The sequence below is a fragment of the Gobius niger genome (assembly GCF_951799975.1).
Source record: "Gobius niger genome assembly, chromosome: 8".
NCBI classification, from domain to species: Eukaryota; Metazoa; Chordata; class Actinopteri; order Gobiiformes; family Gobiidae; genus Gobius; species Gobius niger.
This window is the reverse complement of record NC_136859.1, coordinates 27,067,425-27,087,236: the sequence shown is the minus strand read 5'-3', so window position 1 is coordinate 27,087,236 and position 19,812 is coordinate 27,067,425. Positions and strand designations below refer to the sequence as shown.

At 39.9% G+C, this 19,812-nt stretch overlaps 4 protein-coding genes across 5 annotated transcripts; 2 read left to right on the top strand and 2 right to left on the bottom strand.

Moving 5' to 3' along the window:
• Positions 1-1,830: 1,830 nt before the first annotated feature.
• Positions 1,831-3,974, top strand: mecr (mitochondrial trans-2-enoyl-CoA reductase). The gene is made up of 10 exons (XM_079562190.1): positions 1,831-2,111; positions 2,385-2,614; positions 2,687-2,830; positions 2,904-3,006; positions 3,125-3,227; positions 3,311-3,384; positions 3,462-3,522; positions 3,596-3,668; positions 3,739-3,912; positions 3,947-3,974. Exons 1-9 carry the CDS (start codon positions 1,927-1,929, stop codon positions 3,900-3,902), a joined length of 1,137 nt encoding a protein of 378 aa, XP_079418316.1. The 5' UTR covers positions 1,831-1,926; the 3' UTR covers positions 3,903-3,912; positions 3,947-3,974.
• Positions 3,975-4,095: 121 nt separating this feature from the next.
• On the bottom strand, positions 4,096-6,320 carry smpdl3b (sphingomyelin phosphodiesterase acid like 3B). 2 transcript variants are annotated; one of them, XM_079562189.1, is made up of 8 exons: positions 6,171-6,320; positions 5,884-6,097; positions 5,684-5,781; positions 5,449-5,592; positions 5,208-5,377; positions 4,963-5,143; positions 4,751-4,884; positions 4,101-4,669 (listed from the first exon to the last, which is right to left on the bottom strand). In XM_079562189.1, the coding sequence occupies exons 1-8, from the start codon at positions 6,235-6,237 to the stop codon at positions 4,304-4,306; spliced, it is 1,374 nt and encodes a 457-aa protein (XP_079418315.1). In that variant the 5' UTR covers positions 6,238-6,320; the 3' UTR covers positions 4,101-4,303. The 2 variants fall into 2 exon arrangements, with proteins under 2 accessions (XP_079418314.1, XP_079418315.1); XM_079562188.1 differs by having other exon boundaries at positions 4,096-4,669; positions 4,751-5,143.
• A 570-nt stretch (positions 6,321-6,890) lies between these two features.
• rpa2 (replication protein A2) lies at positions 6,891-9,868 on the top strand. The gene is made up of 9 exons (XM_079562039.1): positions 6,891-7,052; positions 7,223-7,317; positions 7,747-7,848; positions 8,244-8,357; positions 8,437-8,511; positions 8,614-8,730; positions 8,929-9,069; positions 9,216-9,310; positions 9,489-9,868. The coding sequence occupies exons 1-9, from the start codon at positions 7,040-7,042 to the stop codon at positions 9,574-9,576; spliced, it is 840 nt and encodes a 279-aa protein (XP_079418165.1). The 5' UTR covers positions 6,891-7,039; the 3' UTR covers positions 9,577-9,868.
• Positions 9,869-9,991: 123 nt separating this feature from the next.
• Positions 9,992-17,874, bottom strand: themis2 (thymocyte selection associated family member 2). The gene is made up of 7 exons (XM_079561238.1): positions 17,853-17,874; positions 14,626-14,746; positions 13,735-13,875; positions 13,234-13,659; positions 11,258-12,423; positions 10,999-11,110; positions 9,992-10,316 (listed from the first exon to the last, which is right to left on the bottom strand). Exons 2-7 carry the CDS (start codon positions 14,723-14,725, stop codon positions 10,210-10,212), a joined length of 2,052 nt encoding a protein of 683 aa, XP_079417364.1. The 5' UTR covers positions 14,726-14,746; positions 17,853-17,874; the 3' UTR covers positions 9,992-10,209.
• Positions 17,875-19,812: the final 1,938 nt, after the last annotated feature.

Genomic DNA, 19,812 nt, shown 5'->3' with positions numbered 1-19,812 from the left:
CATCTCTTTCTGAATGTTTACTGCCATAAAAGTTCAGTTGTGTTGATCTCAGGCAATTAAATGGTAGTCATTAATAATCAGCATGTAGGATCTTCAAAAAAACAAATGGGCTATATGCACAGTGACCCCACGTGATTTCCGGCTGGACAGTCAGCCAGAGGCTGTCCTTCCTGTCTGTCATCTCTTCCCATTAAAAATTAGCAGGTCCCACAGAAATGAAGCAATAGCTTAAGATTTGGTAAAGGACAGCGAGTAAAAGTTCGGATGTGGCTGGAGCAGGTTAAAAAATATTACGTGAGACGCAACGACTTCACTGGAGGAAACCTCCGTGTTCATAACGGTGGATGTTTTTGTCTTGAAGCTAACGCGGCTAACAAAATAAAAAATAAAACTAGCGCAAAGTTTAGAACGAGCCAGCGCAAAAAAGAATCGTCCTGTTAGTAGTTTAAATAATATTTACTTGTTTACATCTTATATTATCATTTTTCAACACTAGCCTTTAGCTCTAAGATATAAGCTCCTACCTTACGACAGCTGGCGTTTCCTTTGGGTGCTGGATTTACAGCGAACATGATGTTTGTAACACGTTGCTGTGACTGTCCATCAGTAACTCGTTGTCCTTAACCAGATCCTGAGCTATCGCTATTTTTGTGTGAGAACCTGCTAATTGTGAACGTGAACGACCAGCGACAGGAAGTGCTGCGTCTGGCTGACTGTCCAGGAAGACGTCACGTGGGGAAACTGTGCATATAGCCTATTACTGTGATTTATGTTTTCTCTATGTAAAATCTGCTCCATTTAATAAATGTGAGAATTCCATGTTTTCTGTGTTCATTTGTTTAGATTTAGACCTATTGTATTGGCCTTTCTGTGTGGAGTTTGCATGTTCTCCCCGTGTCTGCGTAGGTTTCCTCCGGGTACTCCGGTTTCCCCTACCACTAAAAACATGTGCAATAGGTGAATCCTCCAGCCAGGGAACTCTGACCACCAGCCTGGCTCCAAATCATGGAGATGGGTCCCCGGGCGCGGCACGGCCGTCGACCACTGCTCCTTACGGGAGGAAGGATGGGTTAAATGCAGAGGACACATTTCCCTATGGGGACAATAAAGTATACAAACAAACAAAAAACAAACAAAAACAATTAAAGCACTTTCTCTTTATCTTGTAGGGAAAAGAGTGCAAAAACTATTTTAGCGGGTCCTCCACAGTGTAATCCTCACTTTTAATTTGTTAACCTAATCCAGGTTCCCAAAGTGAGGTGTCGGGACCCTCTGGAGGGTTGCGGGAAGTGGGGGTCGCAAGATGATTTTGAGACGATACTTTTCACATTTCTGACATTGAATATGATCCATTTTTGATTGGAAACAAACGTTTTTTTGTGTGAAATTAAGCATAATATGAAAATGAAGTATCCAAACTAACATCATACCAGATTTCAAATGTTTTGTACCTTTAAGTATTATGAATACTAACTACATTTTTACAGAAGAGTTGTTTTTTGGTGATTTTTTGGGGTGTTCCTGATCCTCCGCAAAGTGCCGGTGTTACGCCGAAAACTGCCTTACTGCCGAGAAATGCAGCCCGTGAGCGCGCGCGCACAGCTGAGATAAGGGTTTCTAGTTTACTGCTGTTAAACAGTTATAACATAACTAACCAATACTAATTTTAACCGGAAGAGATACTTTTTAAATGTTTAAAAGACTAGCGTGAATGCTAACGATTGTTTTCACGTTACCAGTGTAATTTCCAAGATTGCCACATGTGACCAGCAGAGGCGCTGTCTACTGTTTACATTTTCACCACTACATGCGTCAAATCCAATATGGCTGCTGCCTCAGAGCAGAAATGCTAACACAGAACAAAAACAAAACTACATCCCTTTTCCAAGTCAGTAATCTATATAAGACATTGAACATTTTGATATCATGTCGTTTCGACTCTTGTGTTGCAGGAGGCATGCAGCTCTTTTAAATCAGCTTACGGCACTGCTTCACAGAGCAAGTTTAACAAATAATGCTAAGGTCGCTCAGTTCTGTCATTCATCACTTGCAAGATCCGAATGCAGAGCACTTCAGTACAACAAACACGGTGATCCGTCTCAAGTGATTCAGTAAGAAAACACGTGTTTATTAGCTTACGTTTTCATTTATTTTAAAAAGTTATGTATCAATTTATATGCTATTAGAGTTTTGCAGGTAAGTAGATATTTAACGTAGTAGGTCAGAGAATGTCTTGTTTTTTGATTCTTTAATGTGATTGTCCTTTTCTGAGATGTCATTCATGTTTGAGTATATTTGACACCATTATATATTCATATCAACAGCAATAATCGTGGTTGTTTCTTTGTCTGGATGTCATCAGAAATCTAAAATCTATTTTTCAGTTTGGAAAATGCTGAACTTGGACCTGTCGGTGCCAATGAAATCCTTGTTAAGATGCTTGCTGCTCCTGTAAATCCTTCTGACATAAACATGATCCAAGGAACGTACGCCATTCTTCCTGACCTTCCCGCCACTGGAGGGAACGAGGGGGTCGGTGAGGTTATTGAGGTGGGCCACCAGGTGAAGACTTTAACACCTGGCGACTGGGTTATCCCAAAAGATGCTGGTTTAGGTAAAAATACATGTGTAAGTCTGACATGAACAAGTGTAATAGTTGATATTAGACGTGTGATTGTGTGTCCAGGGACGTGGAGAACAGCTGCAGTGCTGTCTGAGGACGATCTTCTCTCAATACCCAACAACATTCCCCTGTTGGCTGCAGCTACTCTCGGAGTGAATCCCTGCACTGCTTATAGGATGCTCACTGATTTTGAAAACCTCAAGCCAGGTATTCATGTCTCAAAGATGTTACTCAAGAAAACTGGGCAATAAAAGTTTGTTCATCTTGTACTTTCTTTTAGGAGATACAGTTATTCAAAATGCAGCCAACAGTGGAGTTGGACAAGCTGTAATACAGATTGCAGCTGCTCGAGGAATTAGCACCATTAATGTAATCAGAGATAGGTAAATTTACAAATCCCTCTAGTAGAGTCACTTTCATTATGATTATAAGCGTGTTCTTTGAAGTCCACATGCATTTATGACTGTACTAAAAGTCCTCATTGTGCTCTGTTATTGAAAGGCCAGAGTTCACCCAGCTCAGTGATAGGCTCAAGGCTATTGGAGCTACTCATGTGATTAAAGAAGAAACACTGAGAAGACCAGAAATGAAGGAGCTTTTCAAAGTGTGTAAATTCATCAACCGTACTACTGATATGCCTAGTGTACATAAATTATATATATTTTTTTAATATATATTTTTTCAAAGACATGTCCAAAGCCTACCCTTGCTCTTAATGGTGTTGGTGGAAAAAGTGCAACTGAATTGCTTCGTCACCTGCAGTAAGTGTCCTGGAAATGTTGCATAATTTCCAATAAACGTAAATATGTATTTAAAGTACCATTATAACTAACTTCAGGGTGGGGGGATCCATGGTAACGTATGGAGGGATGGCCAAACAACCAGTCACAGTTCCTGTGGTAAAATAATATGCTTATTAAAAACATTCTCTATACAACATTCTATATGCTTACACACAGATTTTGTTTTTAGAGTGCTCTGATTTTTAAGGATGTGAAGGTTAGAGGATTCTGGGTCACGCAGTGGAAGAAGGATCAGTCACATGGTTAGTGAAAATATTACTTTATCTGCATTTAGCCGGAATCAACTATTTAGTTTTGTGTTTTTTTTTGCAGATGGCAGTGCCTTCAGAAACATGTTGGATGAATTGTGTTCTCTGATCCAGCAAGAGAAGCTGACAGCTCCAGCTTGTATCAAGATGCATTTTGAGGATTACCAAAAATCTTTGCATGCTGCAATGCAGCCTTTCACTTCTGCTAAACACGTCCTGATAATGTGATCTGCCTGTTATATAACTAGTGCTTCTAAATTTATGGCCTCCTTCCATCATTATGCTGGTGTAGCAATTCTCAATAAATGTTTTATATATTATGGCAATCTCACAGTCCAGTAACGAGCAAACTACGATATCAGCAGTCATTAAAACGTTTTTATATAGTCACTACCGTAATGGTCTTGGAACTTAGATAAAGTCACTTTATCTTAGTTCCAGTTAGAGATACAGCACAGTGCACGTAATGGACCCATGTTACATTTTGTTTTTAAATTCAACTATTAGAATGTATTCAATTTAAATTATTTTGATATTACAATACTTAAAAAAAACTTTATTGCACAACATATTTTATATGTTTAAGTCTGAAACCATGTGCACAGAATATAAATAAGCCCATAATAAAATTATGAATATTTAGTCAACATTTGGCTCATGATCAGAGATAGAAAAGGTAGAAGCCCTCCACTTATAAATAGTGCCCCTTCCTTCTCCAGACAGTGTTCATATTGGCTGAAGTCCACCTCTCTGGCTGCACAAACATGGTCAATGCGACAATCCTTATTGCACTCGGTTAGGTCATAGCTCACAGAATTATACTCGTAGTACTTCTGAAGATAGCAGTTGTCATGAGCTATGTGTTCCAGAACTTTATGCATAGAAAGTGGAGAAGCATCTGGTACTCTAAAACTTTCTGTGAGCCGGTACTCCTTCTCCCAGCGTTCTTCGCCTGCATTGGCAAATGTCAGGTTCATGTAATATGTCACCATATCCTGTGACAAAAACATAGAAAGAGAGTTGCATTTTGTCATTGCTGTATTTTCACATTGGTAATAGTTGAAAAATGCATTCACTTTAACTAGCAGTGTTTCAGTGTCATATTCAAAGAGACGTATCCCTGGGTTGTTGGCTCCATCAGCCACTCCAGGCAGTGTTGTTTTCCATGGTGTGACCCCCGGAGTAAGGAATATTGTGCTTATGGGAGAACCTTTGAGATAATATATGGAAACATTTTTACTTAACTCTTGAATGTAACAAACCACTAACAATGTAATTCTAATATTACCATCTGAGCTGTAGATCATCCGGAAACTGTCAGTGTGATGATGTCCAAAGAATTGTCCCAGAATGACAGAGTGGTGTTTTTGAATAAGTTTTAAATATTGCTCATTGAACTTAGCAGTAAACCACGGTTTGCTTCTTTTCTTTTCAAAAAACCCTGGAGGTACATGACCAATAATGTACACCTACAAGAGAGAGGAAAATGGTTTGAAAATGTATGTTTATCCATGTATTATAGGGACAGAATACCTTTTCACTGTTGTTTGCTGCCTCTGTTAAAACCTTATTGGCCCAAGTGAACTGACCAGCTGGGTCTTCCATGTTCTGTGTCAACTTGTTTTGGTCATAGTAGAGATTAGTGTTAAGCACAAGCATCCTGTAGCCTATCCGATTGAGAAGCTTCTCTGTGTAGAATCCACCTGGGTACAAAAAGAGTTACATATACTCTTACGTGAAGTAATCAAATGTTCAATTTACAAAGAAATAACACCTTCTCTAAAGGTTTCTTGGGACTCTAGATCCAACCAATCCTTCCATATCTCAGAAGTTATGTTGTAGATGTTATGGAAAGCACCAGGTAGCTGACTTTTAGGGTGAAAATCGTGGTTACCCAAAGCTGAGTACACCGTGGTATCTTTGAAAGACAAATTCCGACAATTAAATCAGATAAATGATTATATTATGATGTGTAAGACTTTTTGAATTATTCATACATTAACACATACTTGGGAAAAGTTGCTTTATGAGATAGGTGAGATTGTTGATAATACCAAGCACTGCTTCTTCCCCCAGTTGCTCATTAGGCACGTGTGGTGTGTCATCTCTGGACACAAAGCATTTACACAAACAAGTAGACTGATGTTTAATCACTTATGACAAACTTGAAACAAAATAATAGTAAAGAAGAAGAAGATTATTTACTTACCCGGTCCACACAATAAAGTCTGGGTCTGGTGAAATGGCCTTCATAGCGGATAAAGATGAGTGGATCAATTTCCATGGCGAGTCACAGGCATAGTCCCCAAATGTCCCTGCGTTGCTGGCTGGTCGGTTACCACTGGATGCACAAACTTTATCAGGCTTGTTGCTCAGGTCATACGTTGGATCCCAGTGCATGTCCGTGATGTGCCAAAATCTTCCTGTACAGTGCCATGCGTAATTACGCACATTACTACCCTAAAAGAACAATGTATGCGCTCTACTCGTACTTACCCGACAGTCCAAGAGTAAACCCGAATAGCCCAAAAGCAAAAACTGTGATGAACGTCAATGCTGACATGCTTGTAGGAGTGCGATCGAGTTTGTGCCACTTTACAACCAAGTGAATATAGACGACTACTGTTAAGCAGTGATAACATGATAAGAGACCGTCACGTGAACTACAAGAAAATTGCGAAATGTGGAATTTTGCATGTTGCTTAACTTCATAAATGAACTTGCAGACTTGTAAAAACGTCTCGTTTGGACAGGTTTGGGGGCAGGTAGGTCAGAACCATTTTTTACGACTTCCCTTTTAACCGTCCACGAAAGGAGAAAAATGCTATCGTGTCTGATGATGTATCACATACAGAAATGTATGTCTCTGTCAATTAATTTGACATTATATGGTCTCTGTATTTATCCTTTATAAAGTAATATTATTTCCGTCCGAACTTAAACGCAACAAACACGGCGATTGTTCCCCCGGAACATGATCTGTAAGGTTATCTGACGTGATGCTTTTTCCACACGACTATTAGCTGTAATCAATTTGCCGTGAAATCTAGCTTCTTCCAGAAATAAACTATTGTTTTATTTTTTGTAGCACCGCGCAGACTGTTTACGAGCTGCTAAATTACAGGGATGCAGCCTGGTGTACAGCCTGGTGAACCATGAACTGGGTGGAAATGTTTGGAAAGGAACGCGGGAGTTCTGAACTGCGCCTGCGCAGTACATTGAGTTTGGCGCGCGGGACTTCATGCCAACAGGATTGTGAACACTTGCTGCTTGTTGTTGTAGTTTCACCCAAAGTTTCAGCTCAATTTCCACGACTTTATCTTGAATTGTCGATTTTAGCAAGTTAATCAGAAGATACAGAAACGATGTGGAACCAGGGTAAGTAACCGTCCATGTACAGCCTCCTGATACATTACTTTTTGGTTTATTCAATTCAGGGACTAGTGCTAGCTCCTGTTCTGAAGTTGCTCTTTGTCACTGCAGCTGTATTTGTTCGTCCCCAATAACGTTTCCTATTTTATATGATGTCTTTGGCGTTTGTGTTTTAGGTGGATTTGCTGACTCTTCTATGGGTGGGGGGTACACGCAGTCTCCAGGCGGCTTTGCATCGCCGTCCATGTCCCAGGGAGGAGAGAAGAAAGCGGTTCGTACAACTGTCAACAATGTTGCATTTATTTCAATACTCGCCCATCTTTGGTAAATCCATAACGATTCCCACTTCCTGCAATATTATCTATATTTTATCTATAGATTCACTAGTATGTCACATGTCTCATTTAAACTGCTTATGTAAACCTTACTTATTATTTACACAACCATTTCAACACATTACATTACATTTCATGTGTATCATAAGCATTTTTTCATCAAAGACCTGTTAAATTGCACCAAATCAATTTTAGAATTTCACATAAGCAGCAAATATTAAATCAGGTGGATGCAAGACTCTGGTGGTCCATTGTAATGTGCAAAACAGTTATTGTGTCAGTTAATATTGTGCAGACCCAATTATTTATTTGTCTTTATGTATAAAAGCTTTTGCTCTCACAGTGACGTCTGTTTTCTTGTGCAGAGAACCCGGGCCACACAGATCATCCCGTGCACCGTGTCTCAGCTGATGTCGGCCTCTCAAGCTGATGAAGCCTTCAAAGTGGGGGATGTAGAAGTGGCACAGGTTTGTCATCATTTCTCTAAGTTAGAAATTTAAACTTATAGCTAAGACGTGCCATTTTATTTGTAAGTAAATCACATAAGCCGAAACAATGATTAAAAACTTAAAAACTACAGATAGTGTCACATAACACAGTATAGCAGTGGTTCTTAAACTGTGGTTCAACTGTGGCCTTCTTCAGGTGGCACTGTCTGCAGCTTTGTCTTTCAGTGTATTGTAAAAGCATATATTTGTGCATAATGATGAGACCTTTTTATTTGTCATGACCTAGAGCCTGGTTGTTGGTTAAAATTGTTGACAAAACTGTTTCCTGAAAGGTGTTAAGAAACTGATCCCTGTGAAACATTTGGATGTTACGTTATTATCAAACAAATCCAGTATTTTTTTGTGTGTTTTAGGTTACTATTGTGGGTATCATTAGAAGCACAGATAAGTCCATGACCAACATCCAGTATAAAGTGGACGATATGACCAGTGCCCCTATGGATGTGAAGCAGTGGGTGGACACAGAGGTCTGTAACCTCCTATGCTGAAGACCGTTAGCTCAATGCGACTAATAACCACCAAATACTCCCTTTGTTGCACAAATAGGATCCCGGTGTGGACGGCACAGTTCTTTCGCCAGGCACATATGTGAAAGTCTCCGGAAATCTGCGCTCATTTCAGGTTTGCATGAAAAAAAAAAAATCTAATTTTTATCCAACAACAAGGTTGATGTCTAGACAACGTCCTCTTTCTGTAAATAATCTATGGAGCATGTCTTCTCAGAATCACAGGTCCGTTGTAGCGTTCAGTGTCAGGCCCCTCGAGGACATGAATGAGGTCACTTCACACATGCTGGAAGTGGTCCACGCACACATGGCACTCTGCAAACCTCAAACTACAGTGAGACTTTTCTTTCTGTGTCAGTTTGTGATCTGAATAGACACCAAATACACTTAAATATTTCTGTTCCATTTGTAACTTTAATGTCAAAACCTTTTAACAAAGTGAAAATACTTCTAATCTCATGGAATTAAAGTTTCTGCGTACATGCTCTCTTTGCCTTTAAATGTGGTTTCTAAACTTGATTTGTTCTTTCAGACCAGTGCTGGGGGAATGAACAGTAGCATGGCATCCATGTCTCGGACAAACGTGGGAAACATGGGATCTATGGGTAGTGTGGGAGGAGGCTATTCTGGAGCAAACATGGTTAACAATGGGTTGAATGCAAGTCAAAATCAGGTGAGTTCATTCACATGCAATAGAAAATACCTTAACACATCACATGATTGGACATAGTCTTGCTGTAACCAAACATCTTTTTATTTTCAATCGATAAATTACACCTTTTGCTTGAATTTATGTAAACCACTTCTCTTTTCCCACAGGTATTAAGTTTGATCAGAAGCTGCCCAGATCAACAGGGCATCAGCATCCAAGACATAAAACAGAGGCTCAGTGGCATAAGCATCAACATTATCAAGTAAGTTGTTAGTCCGTTAGTCAGTTCCTCTTTTTTAGATGCCAAAAATGCTTACGTTCAAATTTAAATGTCTAATGCGCTAAAAAATATTTATGTATATTTTGCATGAGTTTTGGCACAAACACATCATTATCTGCCCAATAATTTTGCATGTTAACAATTTTCCCGTGTCCCACAGGCAAGCTGTAGAATTCCTGAGCAACGAGGGGCACATTTTTTCCACGATCGATGAAGACCACTATAAATCAACAGACAATGATGAATAAACCATCTCAATTTCAGTTTTAAAAAGTGCATTTAATAGGACTGGAGAACAACATGCAGACTGGGTTTTTTAGTTTACACGTCCTGTATTGCTTCTGACTGTTTCCCTATTAAGCCTCCACGCCCCGGGCCCAGATACACCGTAATTGAAGAAAGTGGATGGATGGATGTTTCCCTGTAAGACATTTACTGTTAATTTGACAGATTCTTGCAACACAAAGCAATTTGAAATTTTACCACCAATTTCACCAAGGACTAGTATTTCAAACTGTCATAATAGTAAACCATTGTTTCCTGTACATTCTTATTAAAAGTACTACATGCAATATGAGGCGTCAGTACCTCTTGAAAATATTTCATTAATACAATTATAATTTCTACAACTGTTTTATTCTTTTTCTATAACAATAAGTGTAACTGAAGTATGAAACAGGTGATTATTTACAATTTCCTTTCTGAAAGTAGAATAAATATTCATTCCTCTAAGAACAATAAATAGTCCTGAGAACATACTTATGCTCTACCACAAGTTCATGAAAGGGTTTCCTGTCTGAGGTCATGCTGCATGTAAACCAGGATACATGTATAGACCAAAAATGTCAGTTGCCATGACAAAATGGCAAGTACTTTTTTTTTTAAAGGAACAAAGCGCCTTCTTGCGCATTCTTTATGACGGTGGCCAAATCATCCACGGTCTCATAGTCATGGTCGCTCTCCTCATCTGCTTCTGTATTCACTGGCACTGAGGAGAAAATAATAGTTATTAAGAATTCATCTGTAGCCCATATAGTTTTAAAAGTAGGGGAAAACTGTTTCAAAAAAGCCTGACCCAAATTTTGAAAGAACATATATCCTGGATATTTTCCATTTCATGCATAGTCAAACCATGGTCACTTCCAGTCTTCCATCACAGTTTGCTTTTAGCCAATTCGGGGCCCACACCCTAGTCAAATCTAGACTACAAGACTTTTTTTTTTTTTTACAGGCATCTCAGACAAAATTCTGTCAGATTTAAGGCTATTATAGACCACTTTCAGGCTTTGGTCCTGATTTGATCTTAATCTAGACCTACTGGTACTTGGAAAGTCAAATATTTAATGAGGTAGCGTTTGTGGCACTTGGTGAGAATTGCTGATATGCTGATAGACCTATGAAATACATCAGCATTATTTAGGTTATAAAAAGTAGTTGTAGTTTGACGATTATGATACTTTCATTGTAGGGGGTTTCAATCTAAAATCAGTCAATAGATTGAGTTATCCACAATAAATGTCAGAGGGCTGCGGCTTCCCTAAGCATGACTGTAACAGCTGCTTATTACCTAGGCATAGTGTCTAGATCAGACGTTATCTCAAGTGTGAGCTGACAATAACCGTCTGAATTGTTGAGATTGTAACTAAAAGCATCATAATAGAACCCTTTACCTTTTCTAGTGGACTCTTGCATTTTGACGTAGGTGTTTGGCTGTGCTTTGCCAGTTGTAATTACTGGGGGTTTGGGTGGGATAACTGGAGGAAGCTGATCTTCTGCAGCATCCTGCAAGATTAGAGGAAGTTAGTGGCATTCAGTATCGCATTACGATTGACTTCTATTGTGAACAGAAAAGGGGAAGTGCACGGTAGCTGTGGGCTTGCATATTTTATGACTCATCTTTGCAAGTCTTGATATTGTGCAGATACTTACTGGGGGTGGGGGTGCTGGTGGTCTTTTTTTGCAATTCAATGTCAAATCGTTGAATTCTTTAGATGGAGCGCTTTCTGCTTGAATTTTGCACTTGTTCTTTTTGGAAGATTTGGACTTTTTGACAGATTTTGCAAATGACAAGTTTCTCTTTGGCGGTCGAGGTGGTGGGGCTTCATCCGCAGAGGCTTGTTTTCGGAATTCATAAAGAAACTCATCTGTCACTTCAGTCACTGTTTCCATGTGATATTTAGGAGGCTGATCATTGGGCCATGGCACACATTCTTTGGTGAAATACACTGACATTGAAAGCCACTTTGGCGGGATAACAAACCATTGATCTGGGGAACTCAAAAAGCTTGCTTGGATTACGGGCTCTACCAAGGCAGCCTCTATTCGAATATTGAGTGTTGCCAGTGGGTCATTGTTAAGTTCAGAATCCTTTGTCACCACTTTGACATCGAGTGGCAGTCTAAACTCCTTCCCCAAGTCCTTCAATTTGTATTTTTTGTTGTCGGCCAGCACCTCCACGAAGTGACACTGCATGTACATGGGCAAATAAATGTCTTTGTTGACCTCGTCATCTTCCTCATCGTCGTCTTCATCGGCTTGTCGCCTGCATAGAAGCGCCTCAACACTTTGCTTCTCTTTGTCTCCCTTTGTGTTTGGAAGATCAATTCGTTCGGAGCGCACAATCTCAAGTTGTTCCCCCACACTCAAGGCAGGGACACCATCTTCCTCAATTTCTTCACAGTTCCTGGTCACGCTCACCTTTAACCCTGGTGCATTAACTGAGGCCGCATACACCTCGTACACAGAGCCAAACTCCCGTGGCCTCCTTTTGAACCGGCCGCCATATTGTTGCGACACCAAGAAGTGCTGGTGGGTCTTCCTGCTCTTCAGGTTGGATATGAGCACCATGGCAGAGGAACCCTTCTTGTGGAAAATGAGTTTGTTGTGCGCTTTGAGTCCAGGTAGCCAGTTGCACTTGAACATGGTGCGACTACAAGGGCCTTCCAGTATTTCCAAAACGGCGGGAAAGTGCTCGTCAGGCTGTGAGAGGATATCGGTCAGGCTGAGAGGCGTCACAAAATCAGCTTTGCAAATATCGGTGACGTCAATGACATCGACTTCTAAGCTGGAGGGGAACTTCAGCACGTTTTTTCTCACTGTTGAAAAATAAAGGAAGAACACTTACAGCACACTCAAGACAAAGGTTATTTTTAATTACAGAAATAACACAGTTATTTTGGCATACCACATTCTGTTGCTAACGTCAGTAGAATTTCCATTTTGGCAGTGTGTATAATGTATGCATACTTGAAGGCAAAGCTGTGCCCTTTTTTGACTAAGATGGAACAAAAATGTTGTCCTCTTTCAGTATATTGAAAATGCGGTGGTTTGTTAAACAAGACTGACCATGTAATTATATAAACTGTTATTGACTATTAACTTGCAGGCTAGTTTTTTTTAACATTACAGTAACAGTGACCGAGAAAGTTGTGAAACATACTTATAAAGTCATCCCTGTGAAGAATTGGGATGTAAGAAAAAAAACGTATATGGCCTTAAAAAGGGTACAAAAGTACAATTTTGCTGTTGCTTACTGTTAACAACAGTAAACTCCTCATGGGGACAGAATTACTTGTAACAGCAGTAATGCTAGTTCACATATTAGGGGTTGAATCCTTCCTGCACCTATGACTGCTGAAACACCATTGGTCACACAAACACAATTGGGGCTGTAGTGACTGCATTGTTACAAAAGGTTGGTGGTCCCATTCCGACAAGTACATTTTTGTGTCTTTGAACAAGACACTCCTTGTCTCCTGTGTCTGTGTACGTAATAGCGTATGTTGTTCACCATGACATAATCTAGAAATGCACAAATGCCTTAAATGGACTCACTTTGGAGTCCTGCTTTGGAATCTATTTATTCAACTTGGGTTGGTGTTTACTAGAAATGAGAAGTTGCTTACAGCTCATGATTGCGTGGACCTGGTACACTGGACTAAGCAGAAGTGGCTGCTGGTACTTGGTAGTGTTGGCAAAGTGATACTTCTGGCTTCGTAGGTTGGGATTCGACATGATCTCGTTCAAAGAAAAGCACTCCTCGCTCTCGCACTCATAGAACTCCCCTTTGGCGGAGAGAGGGATGCACACCTCCGCTGTCGTCTGCTGTTGGCCTCGAAGGAAGCAGCGGATATGCTCCTCACCATCCTCAAACCGCTCAGTGGACTTTACAGTTAATTCTTTTCCCGGATCCAATGTGAAGTCACCAATCATTATCTTGGTACGACTGGTGAAAGTGAAGGGAAGGGAGGACTCCAAACCAATTGGTCTTAGCTTCATCATCTCATCCACTGTGCTATAGGGCATTTGCTCTGGCACAACTTTGAATAAACCTAAGAAATCCAAATAATATATGAGTGACCAGCAATACAAAGGCAACTTCACAAATAGTAACAATATGTACCAACCTGTGTGGTGAATAGGTAGCTCAAATTTGTCTCCTTTGCTTACGTCCTCACAGCAAACTGACTGAAGATCTAGAGCAATGACCTTTATGAGGTCTCCTGTTGAAAAGCATACTTCACTCCCAGAAATTTCATAAACTGAACCTGAAAGAGGAAGAGAAATGTTGTCATTTTACAGTGCGCTACAGCCTAAATAATATTACGTAAAAATAAGATGCAGTGTCTCCCGTAGCATGCAGGGTGGCGGACACTAAAACCATCCAATCCAAAAGCCTTTGCAACTATTCAGTAGGCCTGCAGTATGAAAATTCAATACAGATTTTAGCATTTTGTCCTTCAAAGGAAAACGTCACCTTAATGAGGCTTTAACCTCTTGACCCCCACCTGAACTGAGCACATTTTCTCCAGTTTGGCCTTACCCAAATCTAAAAGCTTCTTGAAAAATCTAGCGACAAAAAAAGACAAAAACAAGAATGAAAACGCAACGAAAAAGTGACCAAAGAATAACAGTAAAGTGACACAAAAATAAAAACGATTGACAAACGAGCAATGAAAAGAAATGTCAAAAAAGTGACTACAACGCAACAAAAAGGAAAAAGATCTGTTTAAATTAGTTTTGGCCTTTGCTTTCAAATGAGGCATTACACTGGCCTACAGGCTTTGAGCTTTTAGATTTGGATAAACCTGAACTGGAGAAAATACACTTGCTTAAGGCGGGGGTTAAGAGGTTACATTGATCAGATATAAATGAGCGAGTTTACCAACCAACATATTTGTTTGAAAAGGCTATGTGCTATATGTAAAGCAAAATGAATAGCTCACTGGAAGAATCAGCAAGGGTGATAACTACAATAATCTCAGAATGAAAAAAATTATTCAAATCTGGCGACTGACCTTGAAAGTAGACGCCGGAGCAAACCTGCAGTATTTTGGGCAAACAGCTATTGTCCAAAGAGGCACAGTATTCCTGAAGTGGCAAAGCTGTGTCTGCCATCACTGCTGCTGCGTGAGCGCGCTGCAGACAGGACAAGAATGAAAGCATGCAGGAGGCAGTGTTCAAGCTATCGAGACAGAGGGGTGCTTTCTGTTAAAAACCGCAACACTAAATGAGGAAGTCACAAGCAGTTTGCACTTTGCTTGCATTCAAAGACATCACAGTAAGAATGTAATTATGCTGATGCATTTATAGGCCTGTAATAGTAGTTCCTGTTTATAATAATACCATTTGAAATTGCCCTCACTGTTGTAAAGAAGGCCTGTAAATGTTCAACCAAACAGTATAGACTAAAAGGAAACTTGTAGCTTAAGCAAGTTTCCTAAAGACATCCCACATGTCTTTAGGAAATATTTAGATTTAGTGAGAAGCTTTTGAATTGTAGTGTGTTGCATCCCACACAGGCACCTGGACCAAAGCAAATCTGAATGTATCTGTCTGTATCAATTAGCCTAGATAAAAGTAAACACATAGGGCCTATACTTTTCTAATCATAACCTATTTGGTGGGTTAAATTGTGTTCAAATCCATCAAGCACTGCTATAGTTTTGTGTTTAAAGGGGGGGGGGGGTATTATGCAAAATTGACTTTTTCAAGCTTTACATCATGTTATTATGTCATCCCCTCATTAAAAACCTGCCTGAAGTGTTGCCTTGGCACATTCACGTATTTCTGAGTAATCTGTAAAAACTCTGATGGCGGCCATTTTAGGGATAGGTTTGCCTGAGTCCTCCTAGGAACGCCCCCACCTCCTGGAGACGCCTCCGAGCTTTCGTCACCAGCCGAGTAACCAACCACTGCTCCTCAGCAGAACCCCCTCCCCACTGATGCCACAGACAGCGTGTGGAGGGGGCGTGTCTGAAAGGCTCAGAGGTTCTTAAAGAGACAGAGGCCTATTTCAAGACATTCGCTACAGCCATTTTGAGAGAGCAATTTTATACAAGGCAGTTATTCTAATTTACTGCATTTACAGATCAACAGAAGGTTTGGTCATCATTGTAGTGTGATATAGACTTGTGCTATGTGATTGAAAAAAGCATAATACCCCCTCTTTAAGATTTTGAATTGAATGTTATTTTGATTGTAATAAAGTTGAAGCAGTTACAGCTTTTGATGGTGTTGTCACTAAATTAGGTACTGGGTCTTTTTCATGTAGATAAAGTCCTAAATGCATTGTGTTGGTCATCTTTAGCCAAGCAACTTTTTAACTGGGATGTTGGGCAGAGTAGCTAAAAATATTGCCTTGTAACTGTGCTTTGAGACAACAGTAATAACAAATGTTCTTGGGGAAAAGGCTATTTGAGTATTTTGAGTACTTCCTTAAAAATAAATTATGATAACTGAAACAAGAAATGATCCTGGTATCTACAAAGGAAATGCTAGAAATATCAACCAAAATGATTTTTCTGATGAATGTATAAACACAAACTACATCTATTTCATGTGTCAAAATGAAGTGGTTTTTTTTTCTAGCTCTGGAACGACAAACTACCATTTTACTCATGTAAAAATACAAATACTTCAAAAAGTTGCATATTTTAAAACCACAGAAGGACAATCAATGACTTAAAAAAAGCAACTTAGTACTACTGGCCTTTGATGTGGCCTAACACCATGTGAACAACAAGCTATTTTGATGCTATTTGATTCTATTCTGTTTATTATTATTTATTTATTTATTTATTTTATTCGTTTATTACGGACATCACATGTACATTGGGCAAACCAGATGCAATGATTTTAGTGCGTTAGCAAAAGTGCTACTTTACAGCACCTGTCCATTAAAGCAAACACAGTACATATTAAAACATGACACATAACAGAAGAAATCATACATGTTAATCATTTTTGTTATTTATGAGAACAATGTTGAGTGGATTTTAAGTAGTGTTTTAATTTCATCTTAAATGTGGTATCGTTTGTTTTTAGTTTTATGTCTTTTGGTAAATCATTCCAGAGCCTCCGACAGCTGAGAAGCCGACAGACCAAAGCTCGATCTGAACATTGGAACAATACAATTACCATTGGTGACACCTCTTGTTGTAGCTCTGTTAGTACAGTTTATATGCACAGCTAATTCTGAATGTGGGAGTGAGTCAGAATTCAGACACTTAAAAAAGTTAAAATTGTTAAAAAGAGTGTTAAAATTAAAAAAATTCTCGAAATTTAAGAATTTATACTTCTGTATAATTTCACAGTGATGCCAGTGTCGGGGTTTCTTGTCAAAGACCTTAAGAGTTGTTTTGTATAGAGACCATAAGGGTTTCAATGTAGTTGAAGAGACTTGGGACCAAGTGGTGGAGCAGTATGATAAGTGCGAAAAAATCATTGCATTCATATATAATTTGGCTGTATGGTGAGTTGTATCTCTATGAATGAAACGAAAGCAATTCAAGTTAGTTTTGATTTTTTTTTGCCAAATATTTTTAGCCACTAATCAATGATAAAGCACATCTGTCTCCGCTGTGTGTAAACTGATGTGCCTGTATACTGGAGTAAGAGGAGGCAGACTGCTTTGAAATAGTTTGCCTTCATTAATAATAATGGCCTACACTTGAAGCGCACTTTACAAGCCTGCGTTGACAACTTTCTCAAAGCGCTTGGCTGTGGGATTGTTGACTTCAACCTCCCAAAAAGTGTGGATTTTGGCAAATGCTGTTTCTTTGTGATGCGTTCTCTTAAAGTACAGTAAATAGTGTTTCAAAGGTTGTGATTGGAGAACCATAAACATAAAGCTGTTTCTGTGTGACACTGGTGCGTCCATTTGGATCCATCTCCAGCCCAAAATTGCAGATAGCACCTGAGGAAGCCCTGGTGTTTGTGAATCATTAGACTTACAAAAACAAAGGACCTTGACTCTCTTATGTCTCACAACTATATAACCTGTTATGATCACCCCACAAACTATCAACTATTCAACTAGTGAACGAAAGAAATGGAATAGGGATGCAAGTAATAAAACAAACCCCCTTGTCCCTAATTTGGACAGTCTCTGCACTTCAGAATCTGGGCTGTTTTTAATACTACACTTACAACAAAGGTTCAGTATTCCAACGTCCCAATGCTTTCTAAATAAGCTATGAACAAAAAAAAAAGACGATAAAAATCATCAACCTGATTTACATACGTTTATTAATCACTGCTCAAAGTCCTTGACGGGCGGCGCTACTCCGTCAGGGGGACACATCTGGACATGCCTCACCTCCGCCTCTGCTCCTCTGCGAGCACACCAGTCACATGTGACCTCCCACAAGAAAGGAAGACAGTGGTGCAGATGGTCCAGAGTGGTCTCCTGATCAGAAGGTGGGATTCAAGGCTCCTGCGTGCTGCATTGTGTCCACCTGGCCTCCGGCACCTGCGCACATGGGTGTGAATGAGAGTGCGAATGGGTGAGCGGCTCCTTGATGTAAAGCGCTACATATAGATATAAGTGTAGAGCATTTACCATTTACCAAGAGCAGCGGCCTCCTGAGAATCCACAGGTCACTCATGTTGTGTGGTGCTGGGTCAGGACGCCCTCTGCTGGTGCCGAGCTCACTTCCAGATGTTTCCCCTGTAACCAAACAAAACAAAAACACGCACAACCCTACCTACCAAAACACACTCCTATTCATCTTTAATATTATGGCATCAGTCATAAATGGAAGGCATTAGGTGAAAATTACACTGCATTTTATTATTCTATTTTTATTAAATTATAATAAGCTCTTTCTCTAAACGTTTAACACCTTTTAATATTGTTTTTGTTTCTTTTAACGAACCAAAATCAAGTGCAAAGAGGCAAGTCAAATCTTTTTATTAAACATATCAATACAGTATTACAGTGCAATATCAAACAAAAACAAGAGAAACGGGGGAAGTAGGGAGTGTCCCACAAACTGCTGAGTTTATGGACAAACCCAAATCTCCTCGTTACAGTTTATCACAGTCAGGCTCCAAAGACACACGTACCTTACAGTCAGTCATTCACCCATACATATATTTACACTGGAGGCAAGGCGGGTTAAGTGTCTTGCCCAAGGACACAGCAACAGTGTGCACTGCCAGTATATGAGATGGACCCACCAACCATTGAATTAGAGGTCCAACTCTACCAGCTGAGCCACTGCTGCCCCGAAACAACAACCTCATCAGGAGAGCAGGGATTGTCCGACCAGCGACAGCTCGTCAACAAACCCACGCCTCCCGACCCAAACGTTCAGTTTACAAACACACACAGAGCTAATGTAGAAATCAAATGCAATATTTACTGAAAACACACAGAGAAGCAGTCGCACCAACAACCCTCTGGTTATGGGGCGATCCTGTTTAACACTGCTATGCCCCAAGAGGAAAAGGGCAAACACATAGAGATGAAACTTTTTGTTGATTATTTTGTCTTAAAGCGAACACACAGCTATGACTAGGAGAAGAATACAATAGAGTGTCATTTTAAACACACAAAGCTACTTTTATTTTTAGAAAACTGGAAACGCAGCTACTTACCACATCATTTTTTTTTTTATATCCTTTTGTTTTTAAAGCACACACAAATACTACTACTACAACAAGAAATATGTCTTTGGTCTTTTTGGTTTTAAAGCACACACAAATACTACAACTAAAACAAGAAATGTTTTTTGTCTTTTTGGTTTTAAAGTACACACAAATACTACAACTAAAACAAGAAATTTGTTTCTTTGTCTTTTGGTGTTTATAAGCACACGCAAAAACGACTACATAAAGAATATATACAGGTCAAAGCACGGCGGCGTGGAGGCTGGTAAATGTGGCCGTTACAACTTCCAGGCCCAGAACTCCGAGGCTACAAACTCAGTCCTTTTCTGACTCCGGGTCCTGGAGCAGGTGGGGTTAGAAGTAGAGGAAGAAGCCCCCGGATGTACCAGCAGAAGTGGAGGGGCCGCCAGAGTCGTCTTCAGAAAAGGAGATGCTGGCGCTTGGCGTTGTCCTCCTCGTCTTTGTCATCTTCATCCCTGCTGCGCTTGGATCCGCCAATGGGCAGAAACTCCGCCCCATCCAGGACGGGACGTTGACGATTTATCTTCATGTGCTTCTGGATGAGCCTGTAGATTCGAGACAGTCTCTCT

Excerpts from the sequence above, each read along its gene's own strand:
- smpdl3b (XM_079562188.1), bottom strand. The coding sequence starts at position 6,237 with ATGTCAGCATTGACGTTCATCACAGTTTTTGCTTTTGGGCTATTCGGG. Across the intron at positions 6,098-6,170 it reads GTTTACTCTTGGACTGTCGG|GAAGATTTTGGCACATCACG; the intron begins GTAAGTACGAGT and ends GGCACTGTACAG. Across the intron at positions 5,782-5,883 it reads GACTTTATTGTGTGGACCGG|AGATGACACACCACACGTGC; the intron begins GTAAGTAAATAA and ends CTTTGTGTCCAG.
- themis2 (XM_079561238.1), bottom strand. The coding sequence starts at position 14,725 with ATGGCAGACACAGCTTTGCCACTTCAGGAATACTGTGCCTCTTTGGAC. Across the intron at positions 13,876-14,625 it reads CTCCGGCGTCTACTTTCAAG|GTTCAGTTTATGAAATTTCT; the intron begins GTCAGTCGCCAG and ends TTCCTCTTTCAG. Across the intron at positions 10,317-10,998 it reads GCAAGAGTCCACTAGAAAAG|TGCCAGTGAATACAGAAGCA; the intron begins GTAAAGGGTTCT and ends TTTTCTCCTCAG.
- mecr (XM_079562190.1), top strand. The coding sequence starts at position 1,927 with ATGTCGTTTCGACTCTTGTGTTGCAGGAGGCATGCAGCTCTTTTAAAT. Across the intron at positions 2,615-2,686 it reads CCCAAAAGATGCTGGTTTAG|GGACGTGGAGAACAGCTGCA; the intron begins GTAAAAATACAT and ends TTGTGTGTCCAG. Across the intron at positions 3,385-3,461 it reads GAATTGCTTCGTCACCTGCA|GGTGGGGGGATCCATGGTAA; the intron begins GTAAGTGTCCTG and ends AACTAACTTCAG.
- rpa2 (XM_079562039.1), top strand. Across the intron at positions 7,849-8,243 it reads GGGATGTAGAAGTGGCACAG|GTTACTATTGTGGGTATCAT; the intron begins GTTTGTCATCAT and ends TGTGTGTTTTAG. Across the intron at positions 8,512-8,613 it reads GAAATCTGCGCTCATTTCAG|AATCACAGGTCCGTTGTAGC; the intron begins GTTTGCATGAAA and ends ATGTCTTCTCAG.